The sequence below is a fragment of the Siniperca chuatsi genome, linkage group LG13, assembly GCF_020085105.1.
Source record: "Siniperca chuatsi isolate FFG_IHB_CAS linkage group LG13, ASM2008510v1, whole genome shotgun sequence".
Taxonomy (NCBI): domain Eukaryota; kingdom Metazoa; phylum Chordata; class Actinopteri; order Centrarchiformes; family Sinipercidae; genus Siniperca; species Siniperca chuatsi.
In genome coordinates this window covers 27178486-27193948 of record NC_058054.1, presented here as the reverse complement: position 1 = coordinate 27193948, position 15463 = coordinate 27178486, and the positions used below count along the sequence as shown (strand labels likewise).

Below are 15463 nucleotides of genomic sequence, written 5' to 3'. Positions count from 1 at the left end.
TTAAACAGTGAGTTTGCAGTGACATTCTGTGTTTTACTGTAATTAGCACTGTATGCACATTTTCTATTTCGCCAAATGTTTAATCAAACTTCACCAAAGTATTTGACAATACACCCAAAACCAGCAGAATTATGTGTGATTTTTTTTTCAGAATTTTATCACCATCATTTTGACTGTTTTAAGCGTTTTAAGTTGCTTTAAGTAGCATGTGATGTCATTGCCTCAACTTTTGAAAACGTGAGTGGACACCACACAGTCAGTAAGTCACCTACTGTGGCCATGTAAGATTAATAACTAATATGATGATGGTGAAACAAAGTGAACTTTGGTTACTAGCAGATTCGGTTGCTCGGTAATAGTTATTTTGTTGAGAAAGCTAAAGTTATGAACCTTCCCTAGTAATGTTATGTCTTCATAATAATAAGCCAACAGCAAGATATAGCTCGGTAGAAAGGCCAACATAAAATGTTACGTTATAACTGTGGAAGGAAAATACTGTTGAAATATTTTGTTGTTGGAACAACTAAGCAATTAAGTGTAGCAAAAAATTATGTTGTGTATAGGGTGAAGCCATCTGTCGGCCTGTGCTACTCCTGCTTACCTTTGATTGATGTATCCATTGTGCAGAAGGCACTCGGCCCTTCCCAACCAGGGCAGTTGCCTGAGTTACCGATGCGCATGGATGCACACAATGGCAAGATGGCTTCCCCTTTTGCTATAATCGTAGTACATGAATAAGTTCACTTTCTGACTGCAAGAAATGTGCTTTGTGTTTAAAACCACACAATGTAATAATGAAATAGCTATTTTGTGAAGTAGCTACAGCTGAAAGAATCAAATGAGAATGAATGTGCATAGGATGCCATCTAAAGGAAATCGCAGCTATCTGCAGCTGTTTTTTTTAAAAACAACTGTTATGGAGACAAGAAATAATGGTTTCAAAAGTGGACAGATGAAGCATAAGAGAGGTGGGCCTAACTGAAGGCCCACAACAGGAGGAGCAAGGGCAGAGTAAAGGGATAATATAAGGAAAGTGCACATTGGAGCCCATTCAGTTGCTCCCGGGACCCAGCTAGGTTTAGCCAAAAACAAAACAAAGGTAAGCAGAGCCTTTTTATTAAAATCTGCAAGTGAGTGATGCATTTTGTGTGTTGAGCGAATGTGTGACAGGCCTTATGTGTTGAAGTTAAGTATAAATATGCTAGCAATTGTGTGTATGAATGGCGAATGAATCTAATGTGTTGAATCAGATAAAGAGGTGGGTGAATAGTCTACTGCTAAAGCCAAGATTGTGCCTCACCATAAGCCCTAGAAAAGTTAGGTGGGAAACAGGCAAGTGGGAAAATATTATCAGAAAGCTGGTCCAGAGAAGAGGGAGACATATACCGGAAGTCAATAAAGAAACTGAGGGAAATAGTGGATGATGAGAACAGGGAGCGAGAAGATAAAAAAGAGACGGTTTAAAGGGACCTAGATCAGACCCGACCATGGCCGGTTAATCTGCCACCCTACCCTGGTGACAAAAACACCTTTTAGAACAGGACAATTTGCAGTGGTAGAGGAGGAAGATGAGCAAGAAGACATAGTTCTGACAAGAGAGATAGAGTTTCAGCCGTTCAAAGGAACGCTGAAAATAAGGGTAGAAGGAGAAAGGGCGCCCCTTAGTGTACATAAGGGAGGAGTTACAGACGACCTAATAGACTTAAACCCTGCCTCCCTTTACAGTGAACCAAGAGCAATGCTTGACAGACAACAAAAAGATATGTATGACAGACAGAGAGACAGAGAAAATTTACTAGGAGCTCACCAATGTCCTACCAAATTCCTGCACACCTTCCAGCGCAGGTGGAAGGATGAAACAAGCAGTGCATCTAATTCCAACAGCATAACCACAAGCCTGTTCAAGGTAATGGTCAAAAAGAGCATGCCACTCCTAGTACAAAAGCGTCTGGATGGTGTAGTGGGCCTAATGAAGCTGGACTGGCCCATCTTTTCAGAGCACATCACCCACCATGTAGAGCAGTACCGTAAAGACAAAATGGAGGAAGAAGAAAAGACCAAACAGACGCTAAACAAACTCAACCAGTTGTAGCTTCGAGGGCTAACAAAAAAGAATAAAGACCAGAAATACAAGGTGCAGGCTCCGGTGGTTACATCCCAGCCTCAAACACAGGTGCCTGAACCAGTCCCAACAACAGGGACACTACCACAGGGTCCACCTGCTGCTCAACCACCGCAACAACCATCACAACAGTCAATGCAGCAGCCACAAGCCCATCAAATTCCACCCATCCATGTGCACGTAAATCAACCAGGAGGTAACTACAGACCTCAGCAAGTACGTGGATGACCAACAACAAGGAGAGGCCAAACCCAGAGAGGGGGATGGAGAGGTTGACCACGATCACACCAGCGGACTCTATGTTGAAATCCCACTGGGAACAATGGAAGCTATGGGTTGAGAACCAATTTGGATCTGGTTTAAAGCCTAGCAGCTGAGTTCTGTACAGTCTGTAGTCGTTTCAAGGTTTTTTGATTAAGACAAGTGAACAGACTGTTACAATAATCAAGGCAGTTTCTGCATCACTAAAATTTAAAATAGATCGGATTTTTGCAATGTTTCTGAGGTGATAAAAACATGATTGGACAAGCTTAGTGATACGTTGCACAAAACATAAATTGCTATCGCAGAGAACTCAGCGTACTATGGTCAGTGGGCTTGACAGGGAGGTACAGCTGTGTGTCATCCACATAAGAATGAAAAGAAATACCATGTCTGTGGATGACATCACCCAAGGGAAGCATGTATAAGGAGAACAGTATTGGACCCAGAACTGAACCTTGAGGCACACCATACTTGATATGGGAATCAAGTAAGGATGACATGTAGTTATTAATGCTGACACAGAATTTCCTATTGGACAAATATGATGATAACCAGTCTAGTGCAGTGCCAGATATGCCCACCCAGTGCCTCAGTCTATCTAAAAGAATACCATGATCAATTGTGTCAAAGGCAGCACTCAAGTCCAGCAGCACAAGAATTGAGCAGATGCCTGCGTCTGCATTCATTAAAAGGTCATTAGTGACTTTGAGAAGGGCTGTCTCAGTGCTGTGGTGCTGACGAAAACCAAATTGGAACTTTTCAAAGGTAATATTGTTTTCCACAGCATCAAGAAGCTGCTTAGATACAAGTTTTTCGAGAATCTTCTAAATAAAAGGCAGTTTGGAGATTGGACGATAGTTGTCCAGGAGGGTGGGATCACGCCCAGGTTTGGCCTAGGACTGGCTGGACACAAGAAGTTTTAAAGAAATCTGGGACGCAGCCAGTAGACAGCAAGCTGTTAAAAATAATTAGCAAATGGGGCGCAATACAATACATATCTTCCAATAAAAACCTAGTTGGGATTTTGTCCAGAGGGCTCTCATAAGAAACATGATGTCTGTGAGTTCAGGCAGAGTAAAAAATTGCAACATATGTTAGGTATGAGGTTATTCTGGCAGCACCAGAACTTAGTATTCAACAATGTAACACCATTAATCCACCCACCAAAATGGTTCTGCCTTCTGACTGCGTACCACATGACTGTGCGACACAAATATACGTTCTTAAAAGCAAGACCAGACATGTATAATGAGCCCATTGACGCATATTTGACATTGTTTGTTGACGGCTCATGTTTTAGAGACAAAAAAGGAAATCATGCAGGATACGGCATTGCACAGCACACCGACAATCAGACATTCTCCCAATTTCAAGTTCATAGTTGACAGAAATCAAAGCAGTATGCAGGCAGGCGTGTCAACATCTACACTGATTCAGCGTACGCTTACGGTGTCTGCCACATTTATGGTAACATATGGTAACATATGGAAACAACGCAGTTTCCAGAGAGCAGATTGAACTCCCATCATGCATGGGGCAGCAATTTCATAATTGTTGGTGGCCATGTATTTACCTGAAGCACTGGCAATTATTAAATGCCCAGCACATCAAAAATCTAACAGACAAGTAGCACAAGACAACAACTTTGCAGACGAATTGGCTAGAAAGGCAGCAGTGGGTTCAGCAGTAATGGTACCTGTATTACCAGAGGACCCAGGTCCACTGTAACTGTTGTGTGTATCATCCGGAATCACAGGGAATGGTAGAGAGAGCGAATGGTAGCAAAGATCTGTGCAGAGGTTCAGGAAGGCAGTAGAATGAAATGGGTAGACACTCTACCTTTGACACTTATGAGCATGAGAATGTAAACTAACCGCAGCACGTGTCTAACGCCACATGAAATACTCATGGGGCAACCCATGCCAGTACCATACTTAGGAGATCCATACAATGGTCCTTGAGCAGCTTGAAGCAGAACTATGGGCGACACTTAACTGTTATACACAAAGCCATTTTTCAACAGGTAAAAGGAGCCACAGAGGGAAGGATGAGTGAGCTCCCTGAGGATCTCCAGAAAGTACAGCCCGGAGACTGGATGTACGTCAAAACCTTCAAGAGAACATGGGATGAATCCAGAAGGACTGGACCATACAAGGTGGTCCTAGCAACACCAACAGCTCTCAAGGTTGAAGGTAAAAATGTTTGGTTTCACTTGATTCACTGCTGCAGAGCTGAGGAGTCAGGACGAGCTCTAGGTGAAATCAGTGACTCTTTACGTAGAGACAGTGTACAGGCAGACCCAGGCAAAGGGCCTAGCAGAGTCAGGCATAGCCCACCAGCAGAGGCAAGGGAAAACGAGGAAGATGGAGGGGACAGTACGCCCATGGCATCCCCTTCAGGTGGGTGTGGCCTGAGAGGAACTATGACTGTCTTGTTCCTGATTAGCCTTATCATAGTTGTCCCAATACACCAGGAAATTGAGTACAGGGCTACAGCTAACAAGGTACACAACGCCACTCACAGGCCAGCAACCACCGACCAGACAGAGATAGACTCTCTAGCTCTAGAAACAGCACCAGAAACTCAACAGTGCACGCTGTAGCAAGACCAAGAGCAGTGTGGTCCAATAGTCTGAAGACCATGAGTGCACTAACTGGCTTGACTATCCGAGGGCAGAACAGAACAAACAGACAGACAGAAAACTTTGCTTTAGCTGCAGGAGCAGTGATGGCCTCACGAGAGCAGCTACCCCTAGGACAGACTTTAACCCTGACGTATGACAGACCGACTAGCCACGGCTGCATAACTATACTTAAAATAAAAGAGGACATGTTGTAATAGCGATTAGATGCCTAAAAGACCACTATGTAAATGTGGAGTCAGAAAGAATCATGGTATTACAGAGGGCACAGAATATAATTGGCATGTGGCCAGTGGGGACAGAAGAGAGAGCACAACGACAGGCTAACTTAGTGGGTGAAAGAGTTAAATGAGATGTCACTTCAACTCAGAGCAAGCCCACTTGAGTATATTGATGTCACTAAGCAAGCTACAAATAGTTTGAGGGATAAATAATCTGTTTTATGAGTGGATGGAGTTCTCTGCCAAACAAACGATTAAAGAAACATGCATAACATGTTACAATACTGGAGAACACCTCAAGTGAGACCATTGCCATTCACACCAGATATGTGCAAACAGGATGTCAGAAGTGGGGGGAAAGTGCTACATTTCTTGTGTACTGTGGGCCATGGCAAAAGTGCTTGGCCTACCAGAATTGCAAAAGTGCTCCTAAGATAACAGATGACAAGAGCCCCTTCGTGCCCCTCAGTTGTTGTACCCAAGGACAAATTGTTTCCATTGTGCATTGTAAGGCATGAGAACCAGTCAGCCCTGCACTGCAGTAATGATGGTCGACCCCCTAACAGGTGCATTGATAGCAGCAATCGACGGAAACAGTGTGCGGAGGTAGTCAAATAGAGCGTATGTGTCTAACCGACAGATGTACAATGAGCCTGTAACTCCCCAGACCTATATACCGTAATTTGCGAGGGTTTTGCAGTATCAGATTACAGTAATGGCTCATTCCCAATAGTAGATGTGTTTTCGTGCTGTGGAGAAGATTTGCTACTTCAAGCTACATTGAAACCAAGGTGGACAGGAATTTGTACACCAGTCATGTTGACAGGGAATTTGGCAGTTATCAGACTTGATCACCAATCAACCAGGTCTAAAAGAGCAGTGATAGATGACCCTGATATTTGGGTTATGGCCACTGGCTGGCCAGTGAGAGTACCAGAAGAATACCACATTATGACGATAACTGACATAGATTATGTCTCCATTCTTCCATGGACCCAGACACGCAAGAATTCTCATTGGATCAATTTCCTATAGTACAATCAGCAAAAATTCATGAATAGCATACTGTCAGCCTCAGATGGCATCAAGGCGCAGTTACGTGCCACCTCCATCATGACAATGCAGAATAAATTTGTTTTAGACCAACTATTAGCTGAAGCGTTTGCATGCACATTAGACCTAAGTGTTGTACAGTCATTCCAATGCACACAGATGAGGATGGCAATATAACCAAAGCCATAGAAAGCCTAAGAAACCTAAGAGACGAACACGTGAAAATCATTCAAGGAGCTACAAAAGTGATGTCGTGGTGGGATTGGTTGATGTCGCAGTCATGGAGAACAATATTGATCAAAGTAGGAACTCACGGCGGCGGCGAATGGCCGCCCACCATTGAGTCTGGTTCTGCCCGAGGTTTCTGCCCTCTTAAAGGAAGTTTTTCCTTGCCAGTGTCACCAAATGTTTGCTCATGGTGGGATTTGTTGGGTCTCTGTAATTAATATTATAAAGAGTACGGTCTAGACCTGCTCTATAGGAAAAGCGCAATGAGATAACTTCTGTTATGAATTGGCGCTATATAAATAAAATTGAATTGAATTGAATTGAACCATTGTGGCAGTTGTGTTGGTGGTATTGATGCTAACTACGTGCTGTGTAATCCCCATGATCCAGCCAATGATCAAACGAATGGTAGGCGCCATAGCAGGACAGAATGTCATATTGTCAGCCAAAGACCCAGAGCAAGAAGACCCATTATCCCAGAATGGGCCCACAGGGAAAGATGCAATCTTCATTACACACATAGATGAGCAAATGTGCAAGGACACAGACACTGCAGTATCAAGGCAAATTCTTACTTAATGAAAGACCTACTATGTTTGTATCCTCACTGGACTGATGCATGGCACAACGACCCACATAGCATGACTCTAATCATAGAAGAGATTGTGTTAAATGATGAATTTGGGAAATGGGAAAGAGGTAATTTTAGGACATCACCCATACTAGATGCAAATATACCCTTTTTCATATGGAGTCAGACGTGGTGACTAGACAATTATCCTGTGATCAGTTTTGAATCCTTTCAAATTCTGCAATTCTCTCCAGCTGTTGTATGACCGACCAAGGTTGACTCGTGTTTTCGCCTGTGCTCTATCTCGGCCCCTTTTAGCTTTTCTTTTTGTTCTTCGGTCAATTCTTTTCTTCTTCTCTTTGCTGATCCAGCACCAGTGTCAGCCATAAACACAAAATATAAAGTCAAAAATAAAATTATCTGAAGAAAAATCTCCTCCTGCTTCCTTTTAACTGGCTAATGTACTAACATTACTCACTGTGAAACTTTGCCTGGGAAAATTTAAACAGGCTCTTATGGTCTGCATGGTGTGTGCTGTAAATCATTTTTCCTGATTTCGCGGGGAATAGGGTCTGTATAGAAGTCAAATCATTATTGATAATGGCGTAACAGTTCACATTTCCTCTTTGAATTGAATATACTGTACCTTTCACAATGGTTACAATGGTTATAAAGTTATATAAAACTGTGAAAACATTTCTGTGACTAACAAACGTCTTCCAAAAATTAAAAGCCATGGCTCTGATGTGTAAAGAGTTGCTAGAGTTGGGGCTGCAGTACTAACACTACTGATACTAGTTGTACTTCTGCTAATACCCTTATTATTTCTACCTAATATATATATAATATTGCCTTCAATATAAATGATGAAGTAAATATAACAGCGGTAAGAATATAAGAGTGGTTAAAAGACAAGAAAATGAGTTAATCAATCATTCATTTGAAATAAAGAAACTATAACAAAAAAAAGACCTGTTGGGATGCAATGTCTTGTTTGAACACTAGAGGGTACTGTTAATCTGATTATCAACAACCTCCCCTAAGATAATTCTGAATTTGCAACTAATATTTCATGATAAGACTTAAATGGTCAAAACAAGCTACAACAGAAATGGTGCCCAGAGGGTTAAATCATTTAATGTTTTTGCCTGGGAAAAAAATTTGCAACCTTGAAAAACTTTAGATGTTCCATTAACAAGTTGAAGTGCTCCGCACAAGTTCACCCTGATGAGTCTTTGATATCATTATTCTTATTATTTATCTATTTATTTCCCGTGTAAAGACATCATGGATCTGTTTTATGATGACAGTTTGGTAGTCCTTGTTGACAACACTGTGTTTATCTCAGTTTATTGTGTGACTAAAGACATTTTATGACAGTACAGGTTTGACAGAAAAAACACTGACACTGATGGAATGTCAGTGAAATTTAAAAAAAGAGACAGAGACGACTGACATGGTCCCAAACTAGTGACCACATCACACCTGTTTCAGCCTCTTTACACTGGCTCCCTGTTGGTTTTAGGATTGATTTTAAGATCTTGTTGATTACTTTTAAGGCTCTTCGTGGCCTGGCCCCAGATTATATTTTAGACCTTGTAATCCCTTATGAACCTTCACGTAGTTTGAGATCTTCGGGCAAGGGTCTCCTGTCTGTTCCTGAGTCCAGGATGAAAACTAAGGGGGACGGAGCTTTTGCTATCAGGGCCCCGAGGCTCTGGAACAACTTGCCCGAAGAAATGAGGTTGTCTGAGTCAGTGTCTTCGTTTAAGTCTCATCTCAAAACACATTTTTATCTGAAAGCAGATCCTGATTTTACCTGAACTGGCTGTTTATTTTACTGTTTATTTTATTGCTTTTCTGTATTTCATGTGTTTTATTTCTTTATATTTCGTCATTCACTGTGTTATTTTATTTTTCTTGTTGTGAAGCACTTTGTACTTTGTTTTGACAAGTGCTCTATAAATAAAGTTTTATTATATTATTATTACTTCCAGTATATTTTAGATTAGAACATCTTTAAATTTGACTACTACAGAAAATTTAATAAAGGCATGAGAGTACATATATTCACAGGGGGTTGTTGAAGACAAGTATCCATGAGAATGAGAATGGTAGTATGATATGGATGTGTTGCTAATAGAACTGGTTATATGTCATATGGTTAGTATGTAGCCAGAAGACAAACCAATCACAACTTTATTAAACGCGCTTTAACAAAATGTATTAAGGCTCTCCTTCAGCGACAGACGCCTAGCATTGAAATGGGAAGACCTGCACATCTTGCTGCAGTTTTGTAAGATAGGCACAGTGTTGGTTAGTAATATGCCAGTGATATCAGGAACAAACACAAACAGTTATAGTAAGAGTTTTGTATGGTTAGGGACTCAATCTTAAAATTAATCTTTAAATTAAATTATGGACAACAAGTCAAAGGGTTAAAGCTCAGGACAAAATTGAGGTCAATATATGTTATAAAACTTGTTGATTGGTAGTGTCTGGTTACCCATGGTGAATTTTTCATATCTCTAGCAATTTTCTTTATAGTGTTCAGGTTTATTTTTTACTTTTTCTTTTATAAGGCTTTGAACCTATGCAACTGATGCTATCACAGTAATTTCCTAAAGGATATTTTCATTCTTTCTTGGTGTTATATTTCCATACCCCCCCAAAATATATATATATATATGAATCATAAAAGATCATATGGTTACTGCACTTACTGTAGTTAGGTATGTCATTTTGCTAAATTTTTCCATGTATGTTTATTTTTGGATTTTGTGACTATATACTCACTAAGTCAGCCATAAACACACAGAGGATAGCTGTGTGATGTAAACTTTCCATCTGAATCCCCCCCTCCACACACACACACACACACACACACACACACACACACACTAAAATGACAATCTACATCTACGTCATCTTCTCCCAAAGGTGGCTGGCGACGTCACACATGTGGCATTCATGTGTCACTGATATATATAGTAAAGGTTTGTTCACTGAAATGCAAACTATAATCAGAGGAAATAACGTTAAAAACAGTCTCAGAGACACAGGACTGAGCAGTATATTATAAATGCCGAGGCCCGCTATACAGAGCAAGAATCAATTATTGTTATTATTGTTAAAATTCAAATGTGCATTTTCTCAAACTGAGTAGCAGTAAAACATCTCAGGAAATCTAGCGAAATTTAATGAAAGACAAGAAGGATAGAGATACTAGTGGAAGGCTTTTTCTGCGAAACAGCTGCGGTGCTTTTTTGACTAAGGATAAGTTCAACAACATCAAGGACAAAATGATGTTTGTCAAAGCACAAGCAAAATCCAGCAAAGCAGAGTGAATCAGGAAAACACTATCTGTTGAACAACAAGAAGCACAGTAATGTCTGAGTAAAACATGACTTCAAATGACAGTAGCTCCTGTGCTGAGCATAAGCTATGACTGTATCACTGTTTATCCCTCCCCTTTCCATGACAGCCAGCGCACTGCCCCACCATTAAGTTAAAAAACGACCAGTTTAACCGTCCTGGTTGAATGACGTTTGCTGAAGAATGCCGCACCTTGTTACACCCACCAATATGTTCATTTGCGCTCAAGATTGGGTTGTTTTAATATTTCCAACTGCACCCGAAGGCAGCGGGAGACAAGAGGTGGAGTGAGGTAGAGGCTCAACAACGGGGAGAGAGGAGTGGGGGAAGATAGCTAGCCCCAGCACTGTGAGCCTGTTTATCAGAAACTAACCGCTATTTTGCGACATTGGCGCTACAGATAAAACCAAATTAAAGCATTTTCTTTTAGCTAAGATGTGCCTTCACCAGCACTTCGTCGAATGTGTCTCAAATGACAGAAATGTGTGCCGGTAGCGAGCTAGGTTAACGTGAAGACAAAAAGGGCATCTCTGTCTTTGACCGAGCAGCCCGATCGTCATCTTCGGATGAGAATTTCTGTGTAAACGTTTGTGAACCAGCACGGCAACACCTCCCGCTGCTCAACTGACCCGGCGGTCGTGGTTACAATAAAAGCAGGGGAGGGAAAACCACCAAACTGTCGAAATGAAATTCACAGAGCATCTCTCAGCTCACATCACCCCGGAGTGGAGAAAACAGTACATCCAGTATGAGGTAAGTTAGCTTCATATTAAACCTGCACTCTGCTAGCCACTCGCTAACGTTAGCCGTCTGGCTAACTGGACAGCCACTGACGGTATGGCTAACGTTAGATGTCTGTCCAGTTTCATATCAGTTATTTCTGTTCAGTATCATTTGAATATAGCGTTAGTTTGAGATGGCTTCCTTGTCTTTCACTCCCCAGTCGTTATACAACAGGAAGAGAGGAACTGCTTCAATTGTTATGCTCGCAAATCAAGCAACAGCAGCCCACAAACACGACAAGCAGGCTAGGTTTGTTCAGTTGCACTGCAGGTTACCACCTCGGTCACATCAAGCTGTATTGAGCTGCTATGTACACCGGCCAGCAGAGCTGAGTGTTTCTGTCCTCCAAGCTGCTTGGAATGTGTTTAGGAGACAAAAGGCAATTTGGCTGAGTCATCATTTATTGAGCTAACGTTAGTTTATCTTAACGCCTGTTAACCCCTCTGTCCCCAAATGCTGACCCAGCTCAGCAGTCATGCTGATGGTGTATTAACATCAGGATGGACAGCGAGGTGCTGATTGCTTAATCTGGAACCTTTGATCCATTAATGCTATCAAAACTTACAATTCAACTCTGATCTTTATGGTGCCTTAATTAGTACACAGGACTAACAGTGTAAACAAATTATAAAAAAGTTTTAAGAAAGCCTTTGCATTTGTGCCGGTATATTTTCCATTTCTTTTCCAAACATAACTTGTCAAGGTTGTATATTGGGATTGCAGTATATTTTTCTAAAGCAGAAACATGGTGCTGATCCTGAGAGAATGGCTGTTCTTATATGTCTTATTAAAGCTAACATTATATCAATCTTGTTAGTACCATTCAAAGCTATAACACCAGTGGACTGTGTGCTGGACACATTTTATTACCAGTAATCAATTTGTAATTGGGTCCACAGTTATTCTGGTAATGTGAAAAGTACACTCTGTTAGACAGTCAGTTGGCACAGAGGGCTAATGTTGTTCACTCTCACACAAATATCACCAGCACCAGTTCTGCAGGACAGGTGTTAACTGTATGTCAGTATGCATGAATAAAGTTGAACCTAAGTTTGGGGTTTGATAGCATTTTATCCAATCTGAATCAACTATCAAATCCTCTTATTAAATCTGAATCTGATTAAATCTGACTGACCCTGTGCAGTCCAAAATTCATGACTGCGCAGACTGTATTCTCTGACCATACACGTCAACAAACGTGTTAACATATCCGTGTATGTAGACGGAGGCACTTCTGTGTCCATTTTAGAGTATCTCCAATCCGCCTCGAAGTAGTGTTTCTTTTACTTTATAAACTATCTTTGGTCAAGTACAGACACTGGTTTGCAGAAAACACAGACAGTGATGTTGATAGGTTTTCAATGTAGTGAGTCCCCGGGACCCGCAGGTGTTTATTTGAGTTTGTGTTTTTTTGACAAATTGTGTAGTATTAAACCTATGTTTGATGTTATATGGTTATAAGTATGGTTATTCATGTATGTTGATAATGTATCTGAAAATTAAACAAATAAAATCCCAAATCTGTAAATACACTGCAGACACACAGCAGCTGACAGAGAGAGGTCATATTATACAGATAAATATTAGCTTTTTCTGGGTGAATAAATGTTAAAAGGGGAAGCTAAAGGGCAATGAGAATGCTGAGCTTTCAAGTTTCATCAGGAGTCATAACACCTCAAGCACATCATGTTTAATTAGGAAAGTAGTTTTAAAAACACGCACACAAAGTGCAACCATTTACTGCATACTGCTGTTAGAAACTGAGTACAATTAGCTGATAATTAGCCTGATCAGCCACCGTCAGTAATCAAACTGCTTGTGTCCAACCAGTCCTAAAAAAAACCCTCCTGGATAACTATCGTGCCTTTTATTTCCAAGGTTCTCGAAAAAATTGTTTCTAAGCAGCTTCTTGATGCTGTGGAAAGTAATACCTGAAAAGTTCCTATCTGGTTTTCGTCAGCACCACAGCACTGAGACAACCCTTCTCAAAGTCACTAATGACCTTTTAATGAATGCAGACGCAGGCATGTGCTCAATTCTTGTGCTGCTGGACTTAAGTGCTGCCTTTGACACAATTGATCATGGCATTCTTTTAGATAGACTGAGGCACTGGGTGGGCATATCTGGCACTGCACTGGACTGGTTCTCATCATATTTGTCCAATAGGAGATTCTGTGTCAGCATTAATAACTTCATGTCATCCTTTTCCCATATCAAGTATGGTGTGCCTCAAGGTTCAGTTCTAGGACCATTACTGTTCTCCTTATAAATGCTTCCCTTGGGTGAAGTCATCCGCAGACATGATATTTGATTCAATTGTTATGTGGATGAAACACAGTTTTACCTCCCTGTCAAGCCCACTGACCTTAGTACACTGAGCCTGCCTGTCTGACTATAAAACTGAATGTCGATAAATTGTCTTCAGCTCAACTCAAATAAAACAGAAATCCTTGTTATTGGATGCCAACATATCACTAAACAAATACTGCCATCTACTGGCTACCTGTCACAACATATCAAGCCTGTTGCAAGAAATCTTGGTGTCCTGTTTGATAGAAATTTATGTTTTGAGCAACATATCACTAAGCTTGTCCAGTCATGTTTTCACCTCAGAAATATTGCAAGAATCCGATCTATTTTAAATTTTAGTAATGCAGAAACTGTTGTACATGTTTTTGTCTCCTCACGCCTTGATTATTGTAACAGTCTGTTCACTTGTCTTAATCAAAAAACTTTAACACGACTGCAGACTGTATAGAACTCAGCTGCTAGGCTGTTAACCAGGACCAAGAGGTACAATCGCATCACAACTGTTTCAGCCTCTTTACATTGGCTCCCTGTTTGTTTTAGGATTGATTTTAAGATCTTATTGATTACTTTTAAGGCTCTTCATGGCCTGGCTCCAGACTATATTTTAGACCTTGTAATCCCTCGTGAACCTTCACATAGTTTGAGATCTTCGGGCAAGGGTCTTCTGTCTGTTCCTGAGTCCAGGATGAAAACTAAGGGAGACAGAGCTTTTGCAGGGCCCCGAGGCTCTGGAACAACTTGCCTGAAGAAATTTGTTTGTCTGAGTCAGTGTCTTCTTTCAAGTCTCTTCTCAAAACGCATTTTTATCGGAAAGCATATCCTAATCTTACCTGAGTTGTCTGTTTTATTTTATTGGTTTTTACGTATTTTATCATTCACTGTGGTATTTCATTTCTCTCTCTCTGAAGCACATTGTACTGTGTTTTGATAAGTGCTCTATAAATAAAGTTTATTATTATTATTATTATTATTATTATTATAATAATAAACACACATTAGACTGTAAACCATTAATCAAACCAACTAGCCACAGTCAATGTCAGACAATCTTATGATACTTTAGCAGTTACCTAGTGTTTCTGAAGTGGTGACAGAACATTAAAAATATAGGCTACATGAAGTAATAGCAGTTTGAATTAAATTTAAGTTCCCTGCGTGCTCTCGGGAAAATATTACACCAAACTCCCTTTAAGACATATGACATATTAACAATTCCTTACGTGTGCGCAAAAACACACAACTCTAGAAAGACAATACTCTAACTCTATCATTTCAACATGAATTTGTTGTTCATAAGGTAGCACTTTCAGGGGAAAAATATGGTGGGTCCCCACTGCCCACCACAATTTCTCAGAGCCCAAGGTGATGTCATCAAATTGCTTGATTTGTCCGACCAACAGTCCAAAACCCCATTTTTTATTTATATAGTGCCTATTCATAACAGAAGTTATCTCATTACGATTTTCTGTTGTCGGTCGACTAATTGATTACGTGAGTAATTATTTCATGCAACCCGAGAATGCTATCCTGGACAAACACATTGTAGATCAGTGTATGCAGGTGATATCCAGCCTAATATATCTTTTGTAGCATTGAGAGGGATACGTATAATTCTTCTTGTGCACTTTTCTGTTTCTCACTTCCACAGCAGTTTCACATGGACTCTGGTTTCTTCTTGCTCTTGCAGTGTTTGGATGCAGACCAGATGTAGCTTGTTGTTCCACCCAGCTGTAAATCTGGCCCTTGGCCCAGTTAGTGTTAGTCCTGTGAAGATGTGGGACCCAGGCCAGTGAGGTTTGCAGAGCCATGCTGACCAGGGCTGTTACATGCATGTCATGTTTCTCACGGTAGCTGTGTTTGGGTCAGACACTTAGCAGGACAGTTAGATAAACAGA

At 40.8% G+C, this 15463-nt stretch overlaps 1 protein-coding gene across 1 annotated transcript in view; it reads left to right on the top strand.

Moving 5' to 3' along the window:
• Positions 1-10656: 10656 nt before the first annotated feature.
• The window catches only part of LOC122886426 (xenotropic and polytropic retrovirus receptor 1 homolog), a 58804-nt gene continuing 53997 nt past the window's right edge, over positions 10657-15463 (top strand). Inside the window, exon 1 of the mRNA XM_044218620.1 lies at positions 10657-11228. Coding sequence (XP_044074555.1) covers positions 11160-11228 — 69 coding nt within the window. The 5' untranslated portion in view covers positions 10657-11159. The remainder of the gene's footprint in view (positions 11229-15463) is intronic.